This window comes from Cucumis melo, chromosome 4 (genome assembly GCF_025177605.1).
Source record: "Cucumis melo cultivar AY chromosome 4, USDA_Cmelo_AY_1.0, whole genome shotgun sequence".
NCBI lineage: Eukaryota > Viridiplantae > Streptophyta > Magnoliopsida > Cucurbitales > Cucurbitaceae > Cucumis > Cucumis melo.
Window position 1 is genome coordinate 29267057 of NC_066860.1, and position 22961 is coordinate 29290017.

The 22961-nt window shown below is 34.8% G+C and overlaps 3 protein-coding genes and 1 long non-coding RNA gene across 4 annotated transcripts; 2 read left to right on the forward strand and 2 right to left on the reverse strand.

Moving 5' to 3' along the window:
• The first annotated feature begins 1450 nt into the window (after positions 1-1450).
• On the forward strand, positions 1451-3662 carry LOC103486996 (ribonuclease MC-like). Its single transcript, XM_008445180.3, has 2 exons — positions 1451-1739; positions 3126-3662. The coding sequence occupies exons 1-2, from the start codon at positions 1494-1496 to the stop codon at positions 3528-3530; spliced, it is 651 nt and encodes a 216-aa protein (XP_008443402.1). The 5' UTR covers positions 1451-1493; the 3' UTR covers positions 3531-3662.
• A 281-nt stretch (positions 3663-3943) lies between these two features.
• LOC103487173 (F-box protein CPR1-like) lies at positions 3944-5065 on the reverse strand. The gene has a single exon (XM_008445395.3). It carries the CDS (start codon positions 5063-5065, stop codon positions 3944-3946), a length of 1122 nt encoding a protein of 373 aa, XP_008443617.2.
• A 1194-nt stretch (positions 5066-6259) lies between these two features.
• On the reverse strand, positions 6260-7370 carry LOC127149081 (uncharacterized). The gene is made up of 4 exons (XR_007820366.1): positions 7162-7370; positions 6856-7071; positions 6589-6780; positions 6260-6507 (listed from the first exon to the last, which is right to left on the reverse strand). It is a non-coding gene; the product is annotated as an uncharacterized LOC127149081 (long non-coding RNA).
• Positions 7371-14127: 6757 nt separating this feature from the next.
• On the forward strand, positions 14128-22594 carry LOC103486994 (granule-bound starch synthase 2, chloroplastic/amyloplastic). The gene is made up of 8 exons (XM_008445178.3): positions 14128-14769; positions 15623-16334; positions 16905-16969; positions 17198-17275; positions 17362-17472; positions 17902-17946; positions 20840-21013; positions 21434-22594. Exons 1-8 carry the CDS (start codon positions 14461-14463, stop codon positions 22388-22390), a joined length of 2451 nt encoding a protein of 816 aa, XP_008443400.2. The 5' UTR covers positions 14128-14460; the 3' UTR covers positions 22391-22594.
• Positions 22595-22961: the final 367 nt, after the last annotated feature.

Consider the following 22961-nt stretch of genomic DNA (forward strand, 5'->3'; position numbering starts at 1 on the left):
TAAAATATAATGCGCTGTCACTTCGACGGTTTAGTAAATTATACTATTAAAATAATTAATATTTTTCTCCCTGCTAAAATAAACCAAAATAACCAAATTTTAGAATTTGATACTGTCGATTTACCATTATAAAAAATATGAAATTTTGTTATATTTGTTAAAGATTTTTAACTGTCTATCCTCTCAAATTAGAGGGATTACAAAATCATTTTTATAAAAAATATCATCTAACTAAACTCAAATTTTTAATATTATTTAAATATATCTTAACTTATAAATATTATAATTCGTATATACTTTTATAGTAATGTTCGTTTGAAATTTATAATAAATATAAAAGTAAAAGATCTCAATTCAATTCAACCTAAATTTAAAGATCAAGTTGAAAATTCAATTTAAGTCATTTAGGTTACAAAATCGACCGATCTAAAAATTAAAGTTGGTCTAAAAAATTTAGACAACACACCTCATTCAAACCTTTATTTAAAATAATTCTATTCTCCAAGAAAATACTCCATTATTCTATTTTTATCCCAACTAAATTACTTGCCTCAGTAAAATTGAAAAGAACATAACCTAACCATTACAAATATGGACGAAAATAAGATTGAATTAACAAATAACATGAAAAAAGTTACACATGTTAATTTAAATTAGAAAGAAATTAATAAAAATGAGTGGCTACCTATTATTATTTTATTGATTTATTAAAAAAGTTATTTTAATGATTTTAAAAAAAAAATAAATAACAAAACTGTATTAAACAAATATTACAGCCTATCTACGATAAAACGTGATAGATTACCGTCGATGTTAATTAGATCGTGGTGTTTTGTTATATTTGTAAATATTCTAGGGACATTTACAAAAATAGCAAAAAATTTATGATAATGTCATTACATTTTTTAAATTATAAAAGTAACAAATTTAGAGCGTATAATCTAGATAGCCTTTTAATAGTCATTCGATAGCTGTTTAATAGTCCTCTGATAGCATTAATTACTTATCATATTTGCAATATGCAAAAAAGAAACGGTATGAACTAAATTGTTTTATCATCGGATGCAATTTTCCAATATTTTATTTCATTGAAAAATGTCCACAGATGACAATTGTCAAAATATCTATAAACAAAACTGAAACTTTAAAGCCTTTTATTTAGCAAAATCACAAGAATAACGATGACCATATGATAAATGATTATAAGAAGTTGATAAATATTTGTTGTTTATGCAATAGGGCATGGCGTAGACGCCTCTTTCAGGCTTCAGCATACAATAATCTTGACAGTTGCCTTAAAATTTGAAGTGTAATATTTAAGCTTTGGATGATTAATCTTTAATGTATATTATACTCAATTCAAAGCCCATAACTACAATAATAATTGAAAAGATCAAACATTTGAGTATAAATAGAGAGTTAGATGGCAACACCATATTCACCAATCTCACACAACTTGAACGTTTGGGTGCAGCGACATAGCTGAGAGAGCAATGGAAAAAACAAAGAGAGATGTTGTGTTCTTCGTATTTGTCTTAACCATTTTGTTTCCTATCGTTAAATCGCAAACTTTCGATAATTTTTGGTTTGTTCAACAATGGCCACCAGCTATTTGTACTTTACAATCAGGGCGATGTGTAGGACGAGGGACTCGATCCTTCACAATCCATGGTTTGTGGCCTCAAAAGGGAGGAAGATCTGTGACTAATTGTAGTGGCAATTCATTTGACTTCACTAAGGTAAATTGGTTTCAAACATCCAAAATATAATCTATGTTTTTTAAAGTTCAATTGGTTAATGTATCATATATTATTATTACTTCTTGTTTAAGAGTTAATGGATAGTTTGGTAACCATTCTCTTTGGTTTTTGTATTAGTTCTTATGTATATTTTAAAATAATATAGTTGGTTCTTGTTTATTAAACTTATATCAACCAACTTTCACCCCTATATTTCTTTTGTTATGCATGCTATTCATTTTCTATTGAAGTTTTAAAAACAAAACCAAAATTCAGTTTTGGAAATTAAAGTCTTAGTTCGGTAACCATTTCGTTTTTTGTTTTTCATTTTCAAAAATTTTAAAAATTTATTTTCTTTCATTTTTTACTATGGATTTAGTTTTACCATAGATTTAGGATAAGTAATCTTAAGGGATAAATTGTACCCTTGGTTAAATTTCGAAAACAAAAATCAAATTTTAAAAATTACTTATTTTATTTATAAATTTTGACTTAGTTTTTTTGAACATGGTCGGTAAAAAGTAGACCTCAATGTAAGAGAGATTAAGAGGTAGAAGATATAATTATAAGTGTAATTTTCAAAACCGAAAAACAAAAAACAAAGTGTTTGCTAATGGTAGCTCAATTGTAAATTATTTTTTTAAAAAGTATGTTTAGCAACAAATTCACCTTTTTTTATTTTTAACAAATACTTTGGGTTTCAAAATTATGGAGGAAACTTGAAAATGAAAAATAAAAGTTAAAAAAAATATATTTTGATGATAAAAACAGAAAATAAAATAAATCGCCCAAACATAAGATTTTGTTTTTAGAAAACAAAAATTTAAAAACATAATTTAAAAGATAAAAATAAAACAAAAACAAAACATTGAAATGATTAACAAACGAAACCTTAATTATTTAAATAAAAAATTGTTTGAGAAAGAAAACAAAAAGGTTATCCTATCAAAATAATGAACTAGTTAATTATTCTTGATCCCGTTCATCCAAGATTCCTATTTATTTATTACACACTCATTTTTCTTCGAATAATGCTTTAGTTGTTCGTTTTATCTTAGAAGAAAATTCATCACCATGTCTTTATTTCCACGTTTCTACATATTTTTCTCTTTCATAAAACATCTCTTCATCTCTCTGATAAAGAAAATTTGACAACTTATTAAACAAGTTTGATATTCTGTTTAGAAAATAAAAGTTATCAAACATACTACACCGCTTCTATTTAAAAACCAAAAGACATATCGTAAGAAATTTGAAAGGAGTTATACATAAACTTAATTCATTAGTATTATGTTTCGAAAATTTATCAATAATAATCGATTCTGATGTTAAAAAAAAAGAAGGTTTGCAATGCCAAAGATTCAATATTGCGTGGGTGTGTTTCAGATTGCACATTTAGAAAGCGATCTAAACGTAGTTTGGCCGAACGTGGTGACGGGAAACAACAAATTCTTTTGGGGTCACGAATGGAACAAACATGGGATTTGCTCAGAGAGCAAGTTTGATCAAGCCAAGTACTTCCAAACAGCGATAAACATGAGGCACAGTATCGACCTTCTTAGTGTGTTGAGAACTGGTGGAATAGTACCAAATGGAGCCTCAAAGGCAAAGCAAAGAGTCGAAACTGCGATTTCATCCCATTTTGCAAAAGATCCTATTCTTCGATGTAAAACAGCTTCAAACGGCCAAGTCTTATTGACTGAGATTGTCATATGCTTCGATGACGATGGTGTCACCCTTATAAACTGTAACAAAGCAAGATCCAATTGTGCTAGGAGTTTTATTTTTTAAAAATAAACCCTCCAATATAAATCCTGATCATGCCATAATAATGTTATTAATATAATAATATGGTTTTAATCATATTATATCTATACTTTTTTATTCCATAAAAATAAGAGTTTACACAGTTTGTTCCACCCATTATGATTGGTTATTGTTTGTTTCTATTTTGTTCCACCAAAACCAATTTCAACCCTTTTCATATTCATAAACAACAAGATTCTTCATCCTTTCATGACCTCAAAGTTTCTCAGCTCAGTGTAGACAAACTTTCAAATTTCATATTCATAAACAAGATCAAGATTCTCATCAAGTACAAGGAAATAGATCACATGTTTTTTGTGTAAAAGCTAGAGCATGAACTCAAAATTCATAAGTGATGTTATTAGGGTGATTTTTGTGTAAAAGTTAAAGGCATCAATTCAAAATTCATAAGTGACGTTGTTTCCTCCCTTCACTGATATCAAACTCTTTTCAAAAAGAGTAGCAAAGCAACTGGTTGGAAGCTTCAATCGTCCGCTTTTAGTATCATTGTAGAAAATCAATCGTCCTTCATTGACCTCCATAAAAAGTTCATCGGAGTTAACAATCAACCATCCCTTCTCAATTCCAAAAATAGACCCAATTGTCAATATCTTTGACCATGAAACCCCACCATATTCATCCTTCTCCATCTCCCACACGTTGAATAACATTCTATCATATCCTTTATATGGATAAGGAAACAGAACAATGGATCCATTAAAAACCCCTAAACACTTATACCTGTCAGCCATCACATCGAAATCCTCCGGTATCGGAATTTGGCCGAAAACCTCATCGCTCATGTCGAATGTCTCTAGAGTCCCTGTACATTCTTCACTAAGCCCCCACCAGTAACATGTTCCTTCGTGACACATCTTAAAGGAAGGTGTCCAGAATCTATTGCCAAGAAAAGGGCTTTTAATTTCTCTCCATCTATCTTTGCTCAAATCATAAATTTCCACTCTTGAACTGTAATAAATTTCAGGTTTTAATTTTACAAAACTCACAACCCTAACCACTTTAAAATCCATAGATTTTGAATCGTAGCCAAATCCAACGGCCCTCGTAAACGAACTGCACCTGTCACTGTCAGGAGGATCAGTGAGGAGAATAATCGATGGGGGAAGTTTACGAAACTCTCTGGTCAAGGGATTCCAGAGGTAAATGTCACAACGACGACGGGTGAGGCAAATTAAGCCGTGAGAATGCCCAAGGATTTCTACCGACCGAAAATCCTCATTCAATGGGAAATCGGTATCGAAAAAGGACACCGATGAATTGAGTGAGAGGGGTAATTTGAGGAAGGAGAAGTTATTTATCTCTGTGTCAATGGGGGGACACCAGAGAAAAACGTGTTTGCGCCGACGAGAATTGGAGTAGTGTTTTGTTCCGAATTTAGGGTCATTGATTAATGCATGCCATGATTTGTTAACGCACTTGAAACGAAGGAGAGATTCCGGCGGAAGTTCGGAGAGAATCTCGATCATCACTTCTTCAGGAAAAATTCCGAGAGAGGCCATTAGAATTTAGACAGGGAAATTTTGGAGAATGGTGAGAAATATGAGCAAACTAGCACACTTATAAAGATTCGTTCAGCTCCGGTAACCGAGATTTAGTTAAAAGATCTATTTTTTCTTCACTGGGTCTTCTTCTACGGCAGATCTTCCCATGCGTAGCAGGTTTAGGATAAAAAAAAAATCAAATTTTTGTTAACATAATCTTTTCAAAATTTTGACACCATAAGATAATTGAGAAATTATTTATTTAGATAATCACTAAATCAATTTAAAGTCTGTTTAAATATAAAATTCGAAATAAGATTTTACAATATTTTATATAAAGGGTTTTGGTATAGAATTTGCAAAAACAAATTATGTGAATCTCGATGGACAAAATAACACGTCATCTATATATTTTGAACTTTATCCCTGTAATCTTAGACACATTTAACAACCACATTCCATAATATTTGAGCTTTTTCCGTAAAATCTTAGGCAAAATTAACACCCAAATTCTATATATACACCTTTTCCGGCTTTTATTAAAAGATTGCTCATATTTTATTAAAAGAGGGATATCCTTTTCCGACGTACAAAACGGCGTCGGGAAGAACGTCGGGAGAAATGCGTCGCGAGAGGCTTTCCCGACGCATACCTCGGTGTCGGGAAAACCTCTTTTCCGACGTTTTTTTCCCGACGTAAAGAACGTTGGGAAATCTTATTTATATATTTTTTTAAAATATTTTATTTTTACTTTTTTCCTTATAATATTTTGCTCAAACATTCAGAATGATGTTCGGATTGCTCAAAAAAATTTCGCGACGTTTTGGATTAAATTAAAAAAAATTAAATATAAATTAAAATAAATTAATAAATATGCAAACAAAAATAAAAAAAATAGAATTAAAATTAATAATACGAATAAGTTGACTACAACAAAATATAGTTCTCAAAATAGAAAAAACATAAACATAATGAAAAGTCTCCCAACGAGGTGCGTATGCGCGTCATTCTACACCTTCGATCCTAAAAATGGTATAAAAATAACTAAGTTTAATACATAATCATATATTGCAAAAACTTAAGAATAATAGAGACATATACGTACCGCAGAGCTAGGGATCATGTGGTGGTCCCTGTTGTGCACGAGTTAGTTCTTCTATCATCTTTTTCATAGCTTCTACTTGTGAAGCTAATGCTTGGTGATTTCTATCTTGTACTTCAATCCGTTCCAAAGCTTCATGAAGTTTAGCTTGTAATTCAATCTCTTTTTTTGTGGACTGCGAATAAGATGTCGACGAACTGCTTGCACTCGCCGTTCTGCGGGCCTTCGGCTTGGGTCCCCAACCAAGGCCTTTTGAGTAGCCTGGTCGTCTACCCAACACCTGATTGCATATCTCATCCTCAAATAGTGGCTGACTACCCTCTGGGGTAGGCTGGGATTGGAGTTCCAGCATTTGATTCTGCAACAAATTTAAAAATTATGTTACGTAACGCGCAAAAATATATAATGAAAGTGGATAATTAATAAGGGTATAACTTACATGCGCATCCTCGACGGCCTGCGACACGAATGTCCCAGCTCGAACGTGTGTTTCCCGGAATAATTCTACACGATCGACCGGCTGCCCTCTTCTTTCAGCGAGCTCATACTGTCGTTGTAGAAACGACTTGGACCCGCTACTATGATTGTAAGGCTGCTTCTGTCTAGCAGCCTTGTTCGTCCGTGATTGCTCCTACATTAAAACAATTATATTGTTTATTTCTTATACATATTAAAACTTGTTATCATAATTAATCATGACAAATACCTAGAATGCACGGCTGATATAATGGTCACAGAGGAAGTGTCAATCCTCATCACGTCCAACCAATGCGTTTGGTGGGTTGGCACGAGCCTCCTCCGGGTCGCTGTACTTTTTGAAATGTCTATGACAGTCGGTCCGGAACTCTTTAAAGGTCGTGAGCATCTGATGCTCAACAAACCTGTTCATTGCTTGATCATTGAAATCAAGCACAAACAATCACTACACATTACAAACATAACACATTAGATTGGTTAAAGTTAGATATGTTTCAAATGAAATCATATATAAATGTGTAGTGCATTTAATTACCTGGAGGTCGCCCTTGACGACCTCAATGTATTCTCTCCCAACGTCCGCCCACTTAAGACAGCGGACGGAAAATGTCTTTCGCACGCACACGCCTATCGTCTGGCTGAAGCGAACGACGTGTGGAGAAATAGGCTTCTCCGCTCCAGGGGCGATCGTCATCGGAATGCGCCCATTTATTGCAACGTGGCGCTCTAACTCCAAGAGTCGAGATAACGACGTGTGGAGAAATAGGCTTCTCCGCTCCAGGGGCGATCGTCATCGGAATGTGCCCATTTATTGCAACGTGGCGCTCTAACTCCAAGAGTCGAGATTGCGCACGTCTCCTAGGAGTCGGAATCGTTTGTTGAGAAGAAGACCCTACTCAATAAATAGACAATAACATATAAAGTTAGAAACCCCTACATGAAATATTTGTAAGTTAAAATGAAGAAAATTCTTAGACTCACCCGTATTGTCGCCCACAGATGATGACTCTCCCGCAATGTTATCTAAATCATCCTCAAACTGGAGGAATATATCGTCCGTCTCCATAAAATTTGATCGTCGATATGACATAATAACTATGGACATAGAAAACAAACATTCAATAACCAAATACGAAAACATAGCTAGAATCAAAATATATAAACTAGATATAAATATGTGCATACGTGGTTTAATTTGTCATTATAATTCCTCATCGCTTGCATGTGACAAGTGTTCATCCACATCGTCGATGAAGTCGTCAGTGACATAACGCACAACCGGTCTTTCAACGATTGTGGGATCAACGTCATTTCTGCATAGAGTGTGAAATCTCACACCACCTACGATGCATCCATTGTAACAACGAACGTCAAAGGATGGTCCCATCGCTAGTGAGAAGAAATCATCAGATAGGTTTGCAGACTGACGCAGTTCTAACACTTGTGCTCGAAACCATTCAGGGAATGCCCGTTCATGTATTTTATACAAATTCATAGAATTTTGAGCATGTCGACGTTGGAGCCTTAAATGTTTCCTAATAGGGAGGAGTTTAATTTCTGTAAGAACAATATATAACAAATATTTAAAAATTACAAAGATGAGGAATATGCTTACTTGCAATACTCTGATATTTCATCAGCATTATTCAGTATGTACCAATGGAAGAGTCGTTTCTCTTCCTCTGATATAGCACGAACACTTGATGCACCTAAGGGTCGTACTTTCTGCTTGAAAATTTCAAAGTCACCAATTACCTCGTTCTCTACAATGGTATCATCATTTCGCTCATCTTGTGAATCGAGTCTCTATACCACGTAGGTAACGTGAACAAAAGGTGCTAGATTCATTCATGACATAGGCTTCTGCAATTGACCCCTCAGGACGTGCTTTGTTTCTAACATACTGCTTTAACGTGCGTAGACCTCTTTCAATCGGATACATCCAACTATAAGAAACCGGACCAGTAATCTTCGTTTCATATGGTAAGTGAACGGCAAGGTGTACCATAACGCTAAAAAAGGCAAGTAAAAATATTCTTTCCAACTTACAAAGTATGATTATGATATCTGCTTGCAGTCTGTCTAGATCACTTACTCTTATCGTTCGGGCGCACAAGTCACGAAAAAAATTACATGATTCGGTTATAGCAGTGTATACGTTCTTCGGTAAAAATGCTCGAATACCAATTGGTAGCAGTCGATATAATAAAACATGACAATCATGCGTTTTTAGTCCTGATATTTTCCCCTCTCTTTCATGCACACATCTCGATATATTGGAAACAAATCCATCGGAAAACTTAGCGTCTATGTCCCATGAAAGATATTCTACCTCGTATCCCGAATGACGATCTATCACCCATGCATATAGGACATGCCTGATACCCCTTCGTACTCCACCCTGATAGGTCACCATACGCCGGGAAGTCATCAATCGTCCACAACAAGGCTGCGTATAGCTGAAAGAACTGATCTGTAAGAGAGTCATACGTATGCACCCCAAAAGTCCATAACTCTTTCAATTCCTCAATCAATGGTTGGAGATACACATTAATTTCCCTACCAGGAGATTTAGGACCGGGTATGAGCAGTGACATAAAGAAATTTGTCTCTTTCATGCATTTCCATGGTGGCAAATTGTAAGGAAGTAACACAACAGGCCACATACTGTACGAGGTACTCATTTGACCAAATAGGTTAAACCCATCTGAAGCCAAGCCCAAACGCACGTTTCGTGGATCAGAAGCAAAATCAGGAAATTCAGAATCAAAGTGCTTCCACCCCTCTGCATCAGCTGGATGTCTCAAGACATCATCTGTTTCAACACGTTTGTCCCTATGCCATCTCATGTCAGCAGACCCTTCCTACGATACAAACAAGCGCTGTAATCTAGGTACCAAAGGAAAGTGGCGCAATACCTTATGCAAAATTTTTTTCCCTCTATTATGATTAACCTTGTACCTAGCCTCGCCGCAAGTAGGACAATGTTGCAAATCAGCAAACTCTTTCCAATACAATACACAGTCATACTTGCACGCGTGAATAGTCTCGTGTCTCAAGCCCAAGTCACGAAGTTTTCGTTTTGCTTCATAAAATGAACTAGGAATAGTACTATTACACATTGGAAACGCTGCTCTTAAGAGTTCTAACAACATGTCGAACGACTTGTTACTCCAACCATTTAGAACTTTCACATGCATCAACTTAACCAAAAAATTCAACGACGAAAATTCAGAACAACCGGGGTACAACTTATTACGTGCTTGATTCAATAAGTCATGAAATATATTATTTGTTGTATCTTCATCTATATTTACCCCAACATTCATCGGCATTTCATCTTCCAAACGAAATTCCTCTATTTCCTCTTCATGTTCAATAGGGGCTTGTAAATCATTTAACATACCAAAGATATCACCTTCTTCATTAAATTATGTACTACTAGTTCCTTCATTAAAAGGATTACTACTAGTTCATTCCTCAAAGTTTTCTGTACCTCTATAGCTTAATGACTCTCCATGATACACCCATTCTGTGTAGTAGGGGAATATTCCAATAGTCAACAAATGTCGTTCCACACCCTCTAATGAGCTCTAATTTAAAGTCAAACATCTCTTGCATGGACACCTTAATTGTCTGTAAGCATCAACGTGAAATTTGGCAAATTCTAAAAATTGGGTCACTCCATGTCTATATTCAAGGAATAACTTATTTCTAAGTTTCATCCAACCCTTATCCATCGTTTAAGTCCCTAAAACATAAATAGGTTTGATTAGAAACATATGTCTCTCACTCTCTCACATCCATAACTTACTCCCCTGAATTTTTACTATTTTTCAATAACTAACTACAAACTATAGAGGCTACCATAACTGCAGGATAGCCAACACAACCTAATTATTAACAACAAAATACTTCAAGCTATCCTACTACCACCCCTTGAAACCAGCAAATTCAAAACAGAAAAAACTACCATAACTGCAGGATAGCCAAAACAAATCTTAACACACATATTACATTCCCAATTCAATTTAACTCTCCCCCCCTCCAATTTCAATTTTCAATTCAACTCTCCCCCCCCCCCCCCCTCCAATTTCAATTTTCAATTTAACTTAAACCCCCCCCCCCTCCAATTCAATTTTAAATTTAACTATACATCACCCCCAATTCAATTTAACTATTAATCCCCCCTCCCCTCCAATTTCAATTTTCAATTCAAATATAAACCCCCTCTCCCCCAATTCAACCCCCCATTCAATTTTCATTTAACTATAAAATCCCCCCTCAATTCAATTTTCTAAAAAACCCTAAACCCTAAACCATTCAAATTTCAATTCAACCACAAATTACACATACTCTATACAAAAATACATTTAACAAACAAAAATCTATTCCAAAAGAAAATCCTAAACTAATTTTCATAAAAAAAAAACCCTAAAACATAAATTTAAACTAAATAAATTTGCATTTTCCACTTACCTAAAGTGGCAAACGGCGGCGAGGGAGGGCGGCGGAACAGCGGCGGAAGGGCGACGAAAATCGCGACGACGATCTCGGCTTCTCCTCTTTTTTTCCCTCTCGGTTTCGGTTCTGTAAATTACAGAACTGAAACGATTTTAAAGGGGATTTCCTGACGCAGTGACGTGGCGTCGGGAAATCCCTCAAAACGCGTCGGGAAAAGGGGAATTCCCGACGCTCATTAAACGTTTTTCTCGACGTTTGATGCGGCGTTGGGAAAAACCCCTATTCCCGATGCCGCTCCCGACGCACTGTTCACGGCGTCGGAAATAGTTCGTTTTTTAAAATTAATTTACCCTTTTCCCGACGTATACTTGCCGACGCCTTCGTGGTGCGTCGGGAAAGATTGTTTCCCGACGCATCTCCCGATGCGTTTTTGACGGCGTCGGGAAAGCCTTTATTCCCGACGTTCTTTATGCCGACGTTCTTTATGCCGACGTCCTTTTCTGCGTCGAGAATGCTCCATTTTCTTGTAGTGTGATTATATTATGAAAAATGATCTTCCAAATTTTAGTGAGAGCTCACCAATAAATACTAAAAGATCACTCGGTAAATATTAAGAGATCGTATAGGCTAATGTCAGAAATCACACACTTTCTCCATACAAATAAAAAATTTTATTTTTGTCGATACAACTCCATTTTAACTAAATTACAACTAGTTTTCATAGGAGTTTTTGCATTCTTTCCCGCCATATGACGTAAGTAAAATGTTAAAACATTTTTAGTTCTAATGAGTTTGAATTTTCGTGTTGTTGTTGTTGGATCAGTTGGTGGGAAGAGCAATAAATACTATATAGGAAATATATATAAGTATTTAATATTGAGGGTGAAAGTGATATTTCACATCCGAAAAGGGTCAATGACAAACAAAGGTTTTAGAGACAAGCTAGTCATAGAAAAGCTTTAAGATCTTGAGTGATTGATTTGTATACAATTTTTCATTAAAGATCTTCGTGAACATTGAAGAGGTTCATTATGGTTTCTGATGGTAATTAGGAAGATAACTTTTACAAATGGACATTGACACGTATCTTCGAGATTTTCCATCACACATCTTCAAAACTATACCAATTAACGAGAAGTTGGATTTGAATCGGCATAGACTTTTGCTATTGCGTGCAAATACCCTAACAACAATGGCCAGCAGTCGTTTTAGTGGTGAAAAAGGCTTTTTTGACACTTTATTGGAGTGATATTTGTTGTTTACAATGGACCATATCGTAGCAAACAATTTCGAACAATTACTTTAAATCTTTGAGCTTTGGATTAAATCTTATATACATAGCCATCATAATTGTTATGAAATAGAAAGATCAAATATTTTAGTATAAATAATTAAGGGATGTTGATTGGAACATCATATTTCACCCATCTTGCATAACTTAAAAGTTTGGCCGAAAGAGAGCAATGTCAATGCTAATGAAAGATAATATTGTCATATCTTTCGTGCTTGTTTAACCATTTTGTTTTCCATTGTTTTTAAGTAGTATGCATTTGAGGTACATACTATTTTGGTACATACTATTTTAATATAAATTTAAGAAGTTTGTGTTTAGGATGCATGTTTATTCTATCGGTATATGAGGTGCATATTATTTTACTCAAAATTTTAAAATTTTTTTTCTTTATTTCTTTTTCTATTAGAATATACCTAACTCGTTATTTAAATATCATACTTCGCAAATAAAAATAAAAAAATAATCACCACACCCTTTTCACAAGGGAGGGAGAGAGGAGTTCACCATGGTTAACTCAACTATAAACCAATGGCTCCTTGTAACTAATTTTGGTTTCATAAATGGTTTTATTTACACTCTTTAAAATATATCATAAATTACAACCAAACTTACCACAATATTTGAGTAACAATATATAATTTGATATCTCCCCGAATTTCAATTTTGATTTGTTAACGATTTGTTTTGTTTAACAACTAATTTGATTCCAAATTTCACTTGAATCCTTATTAATAAAGCTATATCCATTTAAACAACATTACTAGTTACCAAATTAAAAGGGACAAGTACAAATCCAATCCAAAATCCTATGATTAGGGTGTAACATTGTGTCTTCGTAGATATATAGAAGTAGCCATTGCCTAAATCAAACAATTTATTGCAGTTCATAAAGTATATTTAGAAAAATTACCTATGAAGAACTAAACATTAATGTCTTTAGGAGATGCTTTGCTTCAACCCAATTTTAAATACAAAATTCTTCGTTGCATCATTATTAGAAAGTATACAACATCAATCAAAATATGTATAGTATTCAAACGAAGGATATCTAAGATTGCATTAACTAACATTTTTTTTCATAAAAATGTTACTTCAATTGTTTTAATCAAAAAAATCATTTTATATTTCTAAATTTTGAAAAGGGTATCATTAAAATTCTAAAATATACTAATGATACATATTTAAATTCTTGAATCAATTAAAGAATTGTAATTCCACCTGAAACTAACTTAACTTATTGAAATAAAACTATTTTAAAACACTACCAAAGTAGCTAGAAATCTCATCTTAAACCTTTTCTTAATAACTCTGAGAAAAACTGGGAAAAATTATAAGAATAAAAAAAAAGATGAAATACGACAAAAATGGACATAAGCTAGCAATAATTAACATATACTACATCTTTTAAATTAGTTCCAAACTTTTCTTACTCATACATACAATATTAAAAAATCGATGCAACAACTTTGTTATATTTTTGATAATTGACATGTGTGTTGTAAATTCAACTCGGTGTAATTATGATCCCAATTTGAAATAGTAGTATTTTCATTTGTTTTTTTTTAAATTCCTACCTCAAGATTCCCATAAATCAACGATTTCCATATAACCTCACGTCGATATCGAGAAAATGAAATTATTAACTTTACGGAAGAAAAAAAAACCACGTTTTTCCAAATCAGAAAACGTGGCCAATAACACTGTTGATTGATACTTGATCAGCCCAATTTATTGAGTTAATGAAGAGTTGAAGGACGTATGTCTCTCAATTCAACATTTTTATGGACCACCCGCTCAACGCTGTCACTCTTCCAATTCCTTGCCACCACCAATTTTCCCTTCCTAATTTCTCAGTTAATTTCAGCCTCACAGATTCTTAGCTCCACTACCCATCTCTGATTCCTCTATTTGTAGGACCAATTTCACTGCCCTTTCATTTAGATTCTCCATTTCTGAATATCCCCCATTGTAGTTCTTCTTCGAAACCTCTCTTCATTTCTTCTTTTTATGTGGACTTCATCTGGGTGTCCTTGAATTTCCATTTTCTCACTTGGGTTTCTTGTCTTTCCTTTAGTAATGGCGTCTTTAGGCTCTCTGCCGTTCACCATCGAGGCCAAGACAGAGACCTCATTGTTTGTTCTTAGTAAGAACTATCATCGGAGTTTCTGTTCTCTTAAGCCGCAGAATCAGAGGCCTGCGGAAGGATTGAGTTTTTTAGGGGATAAAATGATTCTGAGGTGTGGGAAATTGCCTAAGCCTATGCAAGCAAGAGCAGCTATTTCGGATTCTAGTGGTCAAAGGAGTGATGATCCAGACGAAGCAATTCAAGCCACCATTGAAAAGAGTAAGAAGGTTCTTGCAATGCAGCAACAGCTACTCGAGCAGGTTTTTTCCCTTCTTCTTTCTGAAACTCTGATTTTGTGGAAGATTCCGTTTCTCTTTACTGTGTATGCATTGTTGGACTCGGTTCTTAGCTTTGCTATCAGATAAACTAAAATGAAGTGCGATGCCTGAGTTTCCTGATGGTGATCAGCTAGCTAGTTAGGAAATTCCCAAATTTTGTGATGTTACTAGAGATAGGGACAGCCTTTTCTGTTCTTGATAAGAAACTGATAATAAATTGATCAAAGAGATTTGTACGAAAAAAGGGAAAGGGGAATGAGTTTTTTCCCACAAAGGCAAAGGGTTACCAATAGGCCTCCCAATCGGCAAAGCTATGTAAGAAATCATATTTACAACCTTTTATGAAATTTAGTCAATGGAGTTACAAACCCTGATCATACAGTTGAGAGGTCTACTACTCTCCGCTATTTCTACTAGGACAAAAGTGATAATAGCCTCTTGCTGATACTGACATATAGACTGACAAGAAACTATACGTATCTGCCAAAAAGAATAAACATGGAACAAACTTATATATAGCTGGCAAACATGTAACAAACACCAAACAAACTTATATATAAAAACTGAAAACCGTAAGTACCCAGTAGCTGTTCTCTTAGGCATCATTTTGGCTTGTGCAAACTTCTAGTTCTAACTCCTATAGGTATAACAGACTGGAGGCCTGACATTATGCTGAAATATTGTTGTGATGTCCATTTGTGTTTTTTAGAAGTACTCTTACACTTAATTGCAAAAAAATGATCTTGTTATCCATGCTAAGATTCATGTTTTTCCTGAATTTCCATTTGTAGGAGCTCAAAGTTTGAATCAAATTTAACTTTCCTGTGTTCTGCAGATTGCAGAGAGAAAGAAATTAGTTTCATCCATTAAAAGTACTTCTGTTGACTCCACGGAAAAACAAGATTCAAATGAACAAATGGATGGCTTATTCCCTAGTCCTGATTTTCCTTCACGTAATGATGAAATTAGCGTTGATGTTTTGAATGGAAGTAGTCTATCTGTCAGCAATGGCAATGTAGCTGTTAGAAAGCAACTGGATGCTGTACCATCTTCTTCCAGTAGGCCATCTGATGAAGATGATGAGAAGCAAGTTGTAGATCTTAAAAAGAAAATATATAGTGCAGATCCCAAAGATCAGCTGAAAGGCAGTTCGAAGACAACATATTCTGATATTCTTGCTGATCCCAAAGATCAGCTGAAAGGAAGTTCAAAGACTAAATTTTCTGAATTTCTTCCAGATCCCAAAGATCAGCTGAAAGGTAGTTCAAAGACAAAATCTTCCGATATTCTTCAAGATTCCGAGGATCAGCTGAAAGGCAGCTCAAAGAAAAACTCTTCGGATTTTGTTCCAGCTTTTCTTTCCAGTAAATCTTCACATTCCAGTGTAAAAGAAGGAAAGGACAGACAACCAAGTGAACCAACTTTGAAGGATGATAGTGATACTGTTGAAACTGCTGGCGTGGATGTTAAGCCTCCTCCTTTGGCTGGAGTTAATGTCATGAATATTGTAATAGTTGCTGCGGAATGTGCTCCATGGTCAAAAACTGGTATTTTACTATTAAATGGATGATCCTAACTTACGAAATCATTTTAGGATTATTTTCCTTTTTATCTTCCGTGGAAACATTTAAAATCATTTTAGATTTCCTAAAAAAATTCATTTCCCTTTTTCTTCTCTGAAAACTATTCTAAAGTAATTTACAGTTCAATATTTGTGATCTATGAAATTCACTGAGCGTTTCTGACATTCAAACTTCTATATGAATGCATTTGCCTCATTAGGGAAGACTGATGTGAATATCATAAATTAGACAAAGATCTAAATATTGCTCTGCCTTGGTTGTTGTCCTTCAGCAATCATTCCAGTAATATAGATAAATATCTAGTTTAATTTGTTTAAAATATGATCTTCTTCATTAATTGCATCTCTTAGCCTTTGTTTATCCTTCAACTTCAGCTTGACTGTATGATTATGATTCTGATTACTATTAAATTATTGAAGATGTCAGTGAACAATAAATTTTTTTGAAAAGGTGTCTACACACCCTACCTCTTTGTATGTACTTCCCTTCACATTCTTAAAGGATTATGTGCTGATATTTGAAGATTTCTTACAGGTGGACTTGGAGATGTTGCTGGCTCTTTACCAAAGGCTTTGGCTCGTCGTGGGCATAGGGTTATGGTAGTACTTTTCACATACATAAAAATATTTCCTCTTGCATCCATCAGAAACATTTTCGTCAGCCAGTTCTTTTAGGCTCTTTAAACAAACAATAGAAAAGATGCATTTAACAATCCTACTACAAATGCCAATATTAGTTGTAATTATTTCTTAATTAAAGGAATTACTTTAATTATATATGTTAGTCTCAGCTCTGATCCCCATTTATATTTCATTTCTTCTTTGTAGGTTATAGTACCACGATATGCAAATTATGCTGGCCTCCAAGATACAGGTGTTCGAAAAAGATATAAAGTGCATGGACAGGTGCAAGAACTTTTACTTTGAGCTGTAATGTTAAGTTCAGTTTTTCCAGTATTTTATCACCTATATATGAATTTTTAATCTTGCAGGACTACGAAGTTTCATATTTCCAGACATATGTAGATGGAGTGGACTTTGTCTTCATTGACAACAGCATGTTTCACAACAGGGAGCAGAATATATATGGAGGAGATCGTCTGGTAAGATGATGGCACCTTTTATTTTACCTTAGCAAGTTATTGTTAGGAATCACATTGGTTTAATAGTTAGATTTTTGGTTCAAAGATGATTTCAATCTGATATCGCATGTTCCATTTTATTGCCATGGATAATTCACTACGTGACCTTAGTTTATCTTCAATTTCATTGCCTCTAGCCTGATTTTTCTGCATAAATACTATGGTGGCCTGTTCAACTTAACTGGAAATACAATATTTTAATCTGTCTTTGGACTAAAATGTTTCATCTTTGAAATATCATTGTTTTGCTTCCTGCTTCTCGCTACAAATTTCTTAAGGTACTACATTGACATAGTCTTCGCCAAATCTTATTACCCTCCAATTTATCATTCAAGCAATTAATTTATTATCATTTTCAAGCATTCACGTCTTAAATGTTCTTTTGTTCAGGAAATATTAAAGCGCATGGTACTCTTTTGCAAGGCAGCTATTGAGGTAATACTGACGAAAATGTATATCTATCTAGATATGTATATTTATTTGAAAGGGAAACAAATTTCATCAATGCAATGGAATATACGTAAGTAAGGGACACCCAAGGTTGGGGTTTACAAAAATCCCCTTCAATTAGCCCTAATATTGGTAAGCAAATAATGACAAATGATGTCTCTTACACCAAGTGGCTGCTTTATACAAAATGTATCTAAAAGATCAATGAGTTCTCTTCTTTCCGCTGAAAATTCTCTTGTTCCTTTGCAAGGTAACAAACTAGTAATAAACGGAACACAGCTAAAACACACAAGAACTGGGGAAGGGATTCTGGTTAACAAGCACAAAAGGTTACAATGATGGCTCAGCCAAATAAGAGGGCTGTACTCTCCACCAAAGAATTATTGTTCATCATACCATTCAAGATAGCTAACCCTAAAACAAAACACCTATAGATACCAACATTCCCCTGACAACCGTACCAAGAAAGACACCTCGCCCCCATCTGTCTCGAAATTCCCTTCCTACCCTTTCTCTTGTAAACATGCTTGACAGGAGGCCTAACATCCTTTCAAGCTGCCTCCTCTCAAGCCATTTGTTCCAAAGAAAACTTTTAATCAAATTCAGCCACAATTCTTTTCATCTTTCTGAAAAAGTGATTTTGCAGCCGGGAATGGAGATTGCTTGAGAAATTGCAATGAGCTGCTCCTTACCAAAAGTTGAGAGGAGTTTCAAAGAAAAACCAAAAAAGAGCCATGGTCAAACAGATGTTACTGGGATTCATTATCCCACTTACAGGAAGGTTTGTCTTCAAGAAAGAGCTAGAGATGGGGATTTTTTTTTTTGGATGTTGTGAATACATAAGCAACTCTCCCGTTTTTTATAATCTTCTTTGGGTACTTACTTCTCCAAAAAATTGAATTGAACTCTTGATGGAGAGAGGAGTTCCTTGAGGGAATGTTTGATGGGGAGATTAGCAGATGAAGATCCCCAGTAGTTAAGCCAACGCCATGGTCCATGTACATGAACCCAGGAGGGATTGAGAGAAAGAGAGGCCCTCAGGTTTGCTCTTGAGAGAAGCCGGTCAATTTCTCTTCTAAGATTCCTATGAAGGATAGGTCCCAGAATCTTGAGTTGCTTGAATTAAGGCAGAGAGCTTATAATCTTTTGAGTATTGTTAGCATCTGCAAACAGAGAAAATGTCTGGATAGAGAGAGGTAGAGAGCTTAAGGACGTGTTACCAGTCCATGGATCTTCCCAGGATCTGATATTCTAACCATTACCGGTTTTGTTGGATGTGTTAAAAGGTGATGAAGGCCATAGTTTTTCATGTCTCTCTGCTGATTGTTATAGATTTCCATGGAGCAATAATTGAGCCTCCAATTCTGAGGGGAGTCTGTATTTGTTAAGGATAACTTTCCTCCAAAAGGCTGATTTTCTTTGGGCATATCTCCAACACCATTCAGCAAAAAAGAGATTGACGTGTTTCAATGAAAAGTTACTCGAATGGAGCCCACATTGATGGGGGTAGGATTACCTTCTTCCAAGCAATAAAGTGGCTTGGGGGCCTATAACGAGGCATGTATTAATGTTAATCTTCTTCCTTCAGAGAAAAGGAAAGTTTTTTCAACCTTGAACTTGAAGTTTGTTTTGAACTTCAACAAGGATGGGTTGGAAAGGGATAGGAGCTTGAGTTGCCAGGGAGGGGGAGGCTGAGGCATGTTAGTCAATGCTCAATAGTAGTGGTGACAATTTCTTTGGTTATAAGTCATTACAGTTGCGCCAAGGATTTTTCTTTCGTTGAGGTTCACATCCAGGCTTGAGGGAGGCTAGAATATACTGACAAATTTAAGCAAATTAGTCATTTTTATAGTGGAGGATATTGAGAATAATATGGTGTTGTCTGCTAATTGGGGATGATGGAGAGTGCTGACCGATGGAAAAATTGATATTGGGATTGGAGATCAAAGTGAAAAATAGTATTCACAAAAAGAAGGAAGAAAACTACAAATGGAGACTCTCCCATAGACTCCCATAAACTGCCTCGCCTAAAGCTTCTTATCCTCTCTATTTATAACTGTGGACATAAACCAACTTCTAAACCCCATTTAATACCATTTGGTTTTTGGTTTTGTTTCTTAAAGTTTAAGCCTCTCTACTTGAAAGAATTTAGAGGTGGAAGGAGTGTTTTTAGACTTAATTTTGAAGAACTAAAAACTAAAAACCAAACAGTTACAAATCAGAGGAGGGAGCATAAGTAATTTCAAATATACTGCAACTAGTTTTTTTGTAATAATATTTTAATTATTTTTCTATTTATAATATAACAGAAACCTTGTGAGAAGTTTATTATTGTTATTACTACTTTTTTTATAAGTTCCAGAATATGTGGATGGAGGATTCAAACAGATGATAGCGGATGCTTTAACTAGATGAGTTATACTTAGGTTATCAATCTTTGAATAAGCCTGAATTCAAAACAATTTTGAAGGATGATTGAGTTAACCAATCACCAAAGTGAATTTAAGGGTAGAGGTGAGGACAACCTTGTCCAATACCTTAGGAAGTTGTGATTATACCTTGAGGTCTGCCATTATATCCTCCATTTCTAAAAGATGAAATTTGAGAAATGAGTTAAAAGGACACAAATCATTTTATAAAGTTGGAACTTGGGAACATAAAAAGGGAACGTTATTAGAAGACCTTTAATACATTAGTATTTAGTACTTCGATGTAATTTCTGAAGATGCAAATGATGATAAGACATCTGGCTGATGTGAAAAAATCTATATAGCATTTATGTTGTGTCCTGTATTTGAAAGTTACTATTTTCTAGTAATATTCTCATAAAGCAGATCATATGTTATTTGAAAGTAATGTTTTGCTTCATTTTTTCCAGGTTCCCTGGTATGTCCCATGTGGTGGTGTATGTTATGGAGATGGGAATTTAGTTTTTGTTGCAAATGATTGGCATACTGCATTGTTACCTGTATATTTGAAAGCGTATTATAGAGACAATGGTATTATGAAATTTACAAGATCGATCCTCGTAATTCACAACATAGCTCACCAGGTATGTCATATTAGTTTGGTGCAGTTTTTTCAATTCATTCATAATTCTTTTCATTGTCAATGAAGCTCAAAACATTTCAATCAACATTTGAGTGGAGGAAGATGGAATTTAGATGAAGTGCATTCATTGCTCTTGTATGGAAATTTAAGTAGATGTTCCAACCTTTGATCATGGTTCTCTGGCTGGTGATTATTTATTTATTTATTATACACACACATATATATTTGGGTTTTAAAAACCAGCCTTTATTGAGAATAAATGAAAGAATACAAAAGAGACTTAAACCACTGCTTAACAAAATAAGAAAAAAATGGTTCAACCCAAGGGTAAGACCTAAAGGATACAAGCTTACAACTAACCTTAGACTCAAATTCCTAAAAAACCAATGCCTGTATTTCACCACATTTCTTGATCGTACAGGGCCGGGGGCCAGTTGATGATTTTTATCACGTGGATCTTCCAGAACATTATATGGATCATTTCAAGTTGTATGATCCAATTGGTGGTGAGCACTTCAATATCTTTGCAGCTGGTTTAAAGACAGCAGATCGTGTGGTCACAGTTAGTCATGGATATGCTTGGGAGCTTAAAACATCTGAGGGAGGCTGGGGTTTACATGGAATAATCAATGAGATTGACTGGAAGATGATGGGCATTGTGAATGGGATTGATTCAAAAGAGTGGAGTCCAGAATATGATGTTCACCTTACATCAGATGGTTACACAAACTACTCACTTGAAACACTTCAGACTGGAAAGCCCCAATGTAAAGCAGCACTGCAGAAGGAGCTCGGGTTACCCATTCGTGAGGACGTACCTCTGATTGGTTTCATCGGGAGACTGGATCAACAGAAAGGGGTTGATATAATAGCTGAGGCCATTCCATGGATGGTGGGTCAAGATGTCCAACTAGTCATGTTAGGTACCGGCAGACAAGATTTAGAACAAATGCTCAGAGACTTCGAGAACAAACATCGGGACAAAGTCCGGGGATGGGTTGGTTTCTCTATTAAGATGGCACACAGAATAACTGCTGGCATAGACATCTTACTCATGCCATCAAGATTCGAACCTTGCGGACTGAACCAACTCTACGCAATGAACTATGGCACAATACCAGTTGTTCATAGAGTTGGGGGTCTTAGAGATACCGTTATACCTTTTGATCCATTCAACGAATCAGGATACGGGTGGACATTCGATAGCGCCGAGGCTAATAAGTTAATACATGCATTAGGGAATTGCTTGCTCACTTATAGAGAATACAAGAAGAGCTGGGAAGGACTCCAGATAAGAGGGATGACTCAAGATCTAAGTTGGGATCATGCTGCTGAGAAGTATGAAGAAGTTCTTGTTGCTGCAAAATACCAATGGTGATGGGTTAATATTCTCAACCCTTCTATTTTTGGGATTTGCCTGGCTTTTATGAGTAAATTTTGGTTCCTGATTGGTTGAAATGAATGTCACTACTTCCTCCTTTTTCATACATGCATTTCAGGCAAATGGAATTATGCTATAATAAGATTCTTTACATGTAGCTAGTGTATAAAATATAATGTTATTCCAAGTCTTTGTGCCCAACATCATGGTGAAGTATGAACTTGAATTTTCAAGTAAGCTTTGCTGATGTACAGTGTTTGATTTGTTTTTCAAATTTATATGCAGGTACTTTTTTGTTTTTAGAATTATATATGTATTGGGCACATAATTATTTCATTTAGTGTCAGAATATTAATGTGCTTGAAAGGATGATCCGAGCCATTAAACTGAAGAATGACTTAGTTAAATCCAATTTAATAAATGAACTTTATGAAGGTTTTCAAAAATAATTCTTGCAAATCTTGTAGAACTAAAAAGACAAAAAAAATTATACTAAATAATAAAATTGATGAAAATATTTACAAATATAGTAAAATGTTGGTCTAACAAATTGATGAAAGGTGGTGTT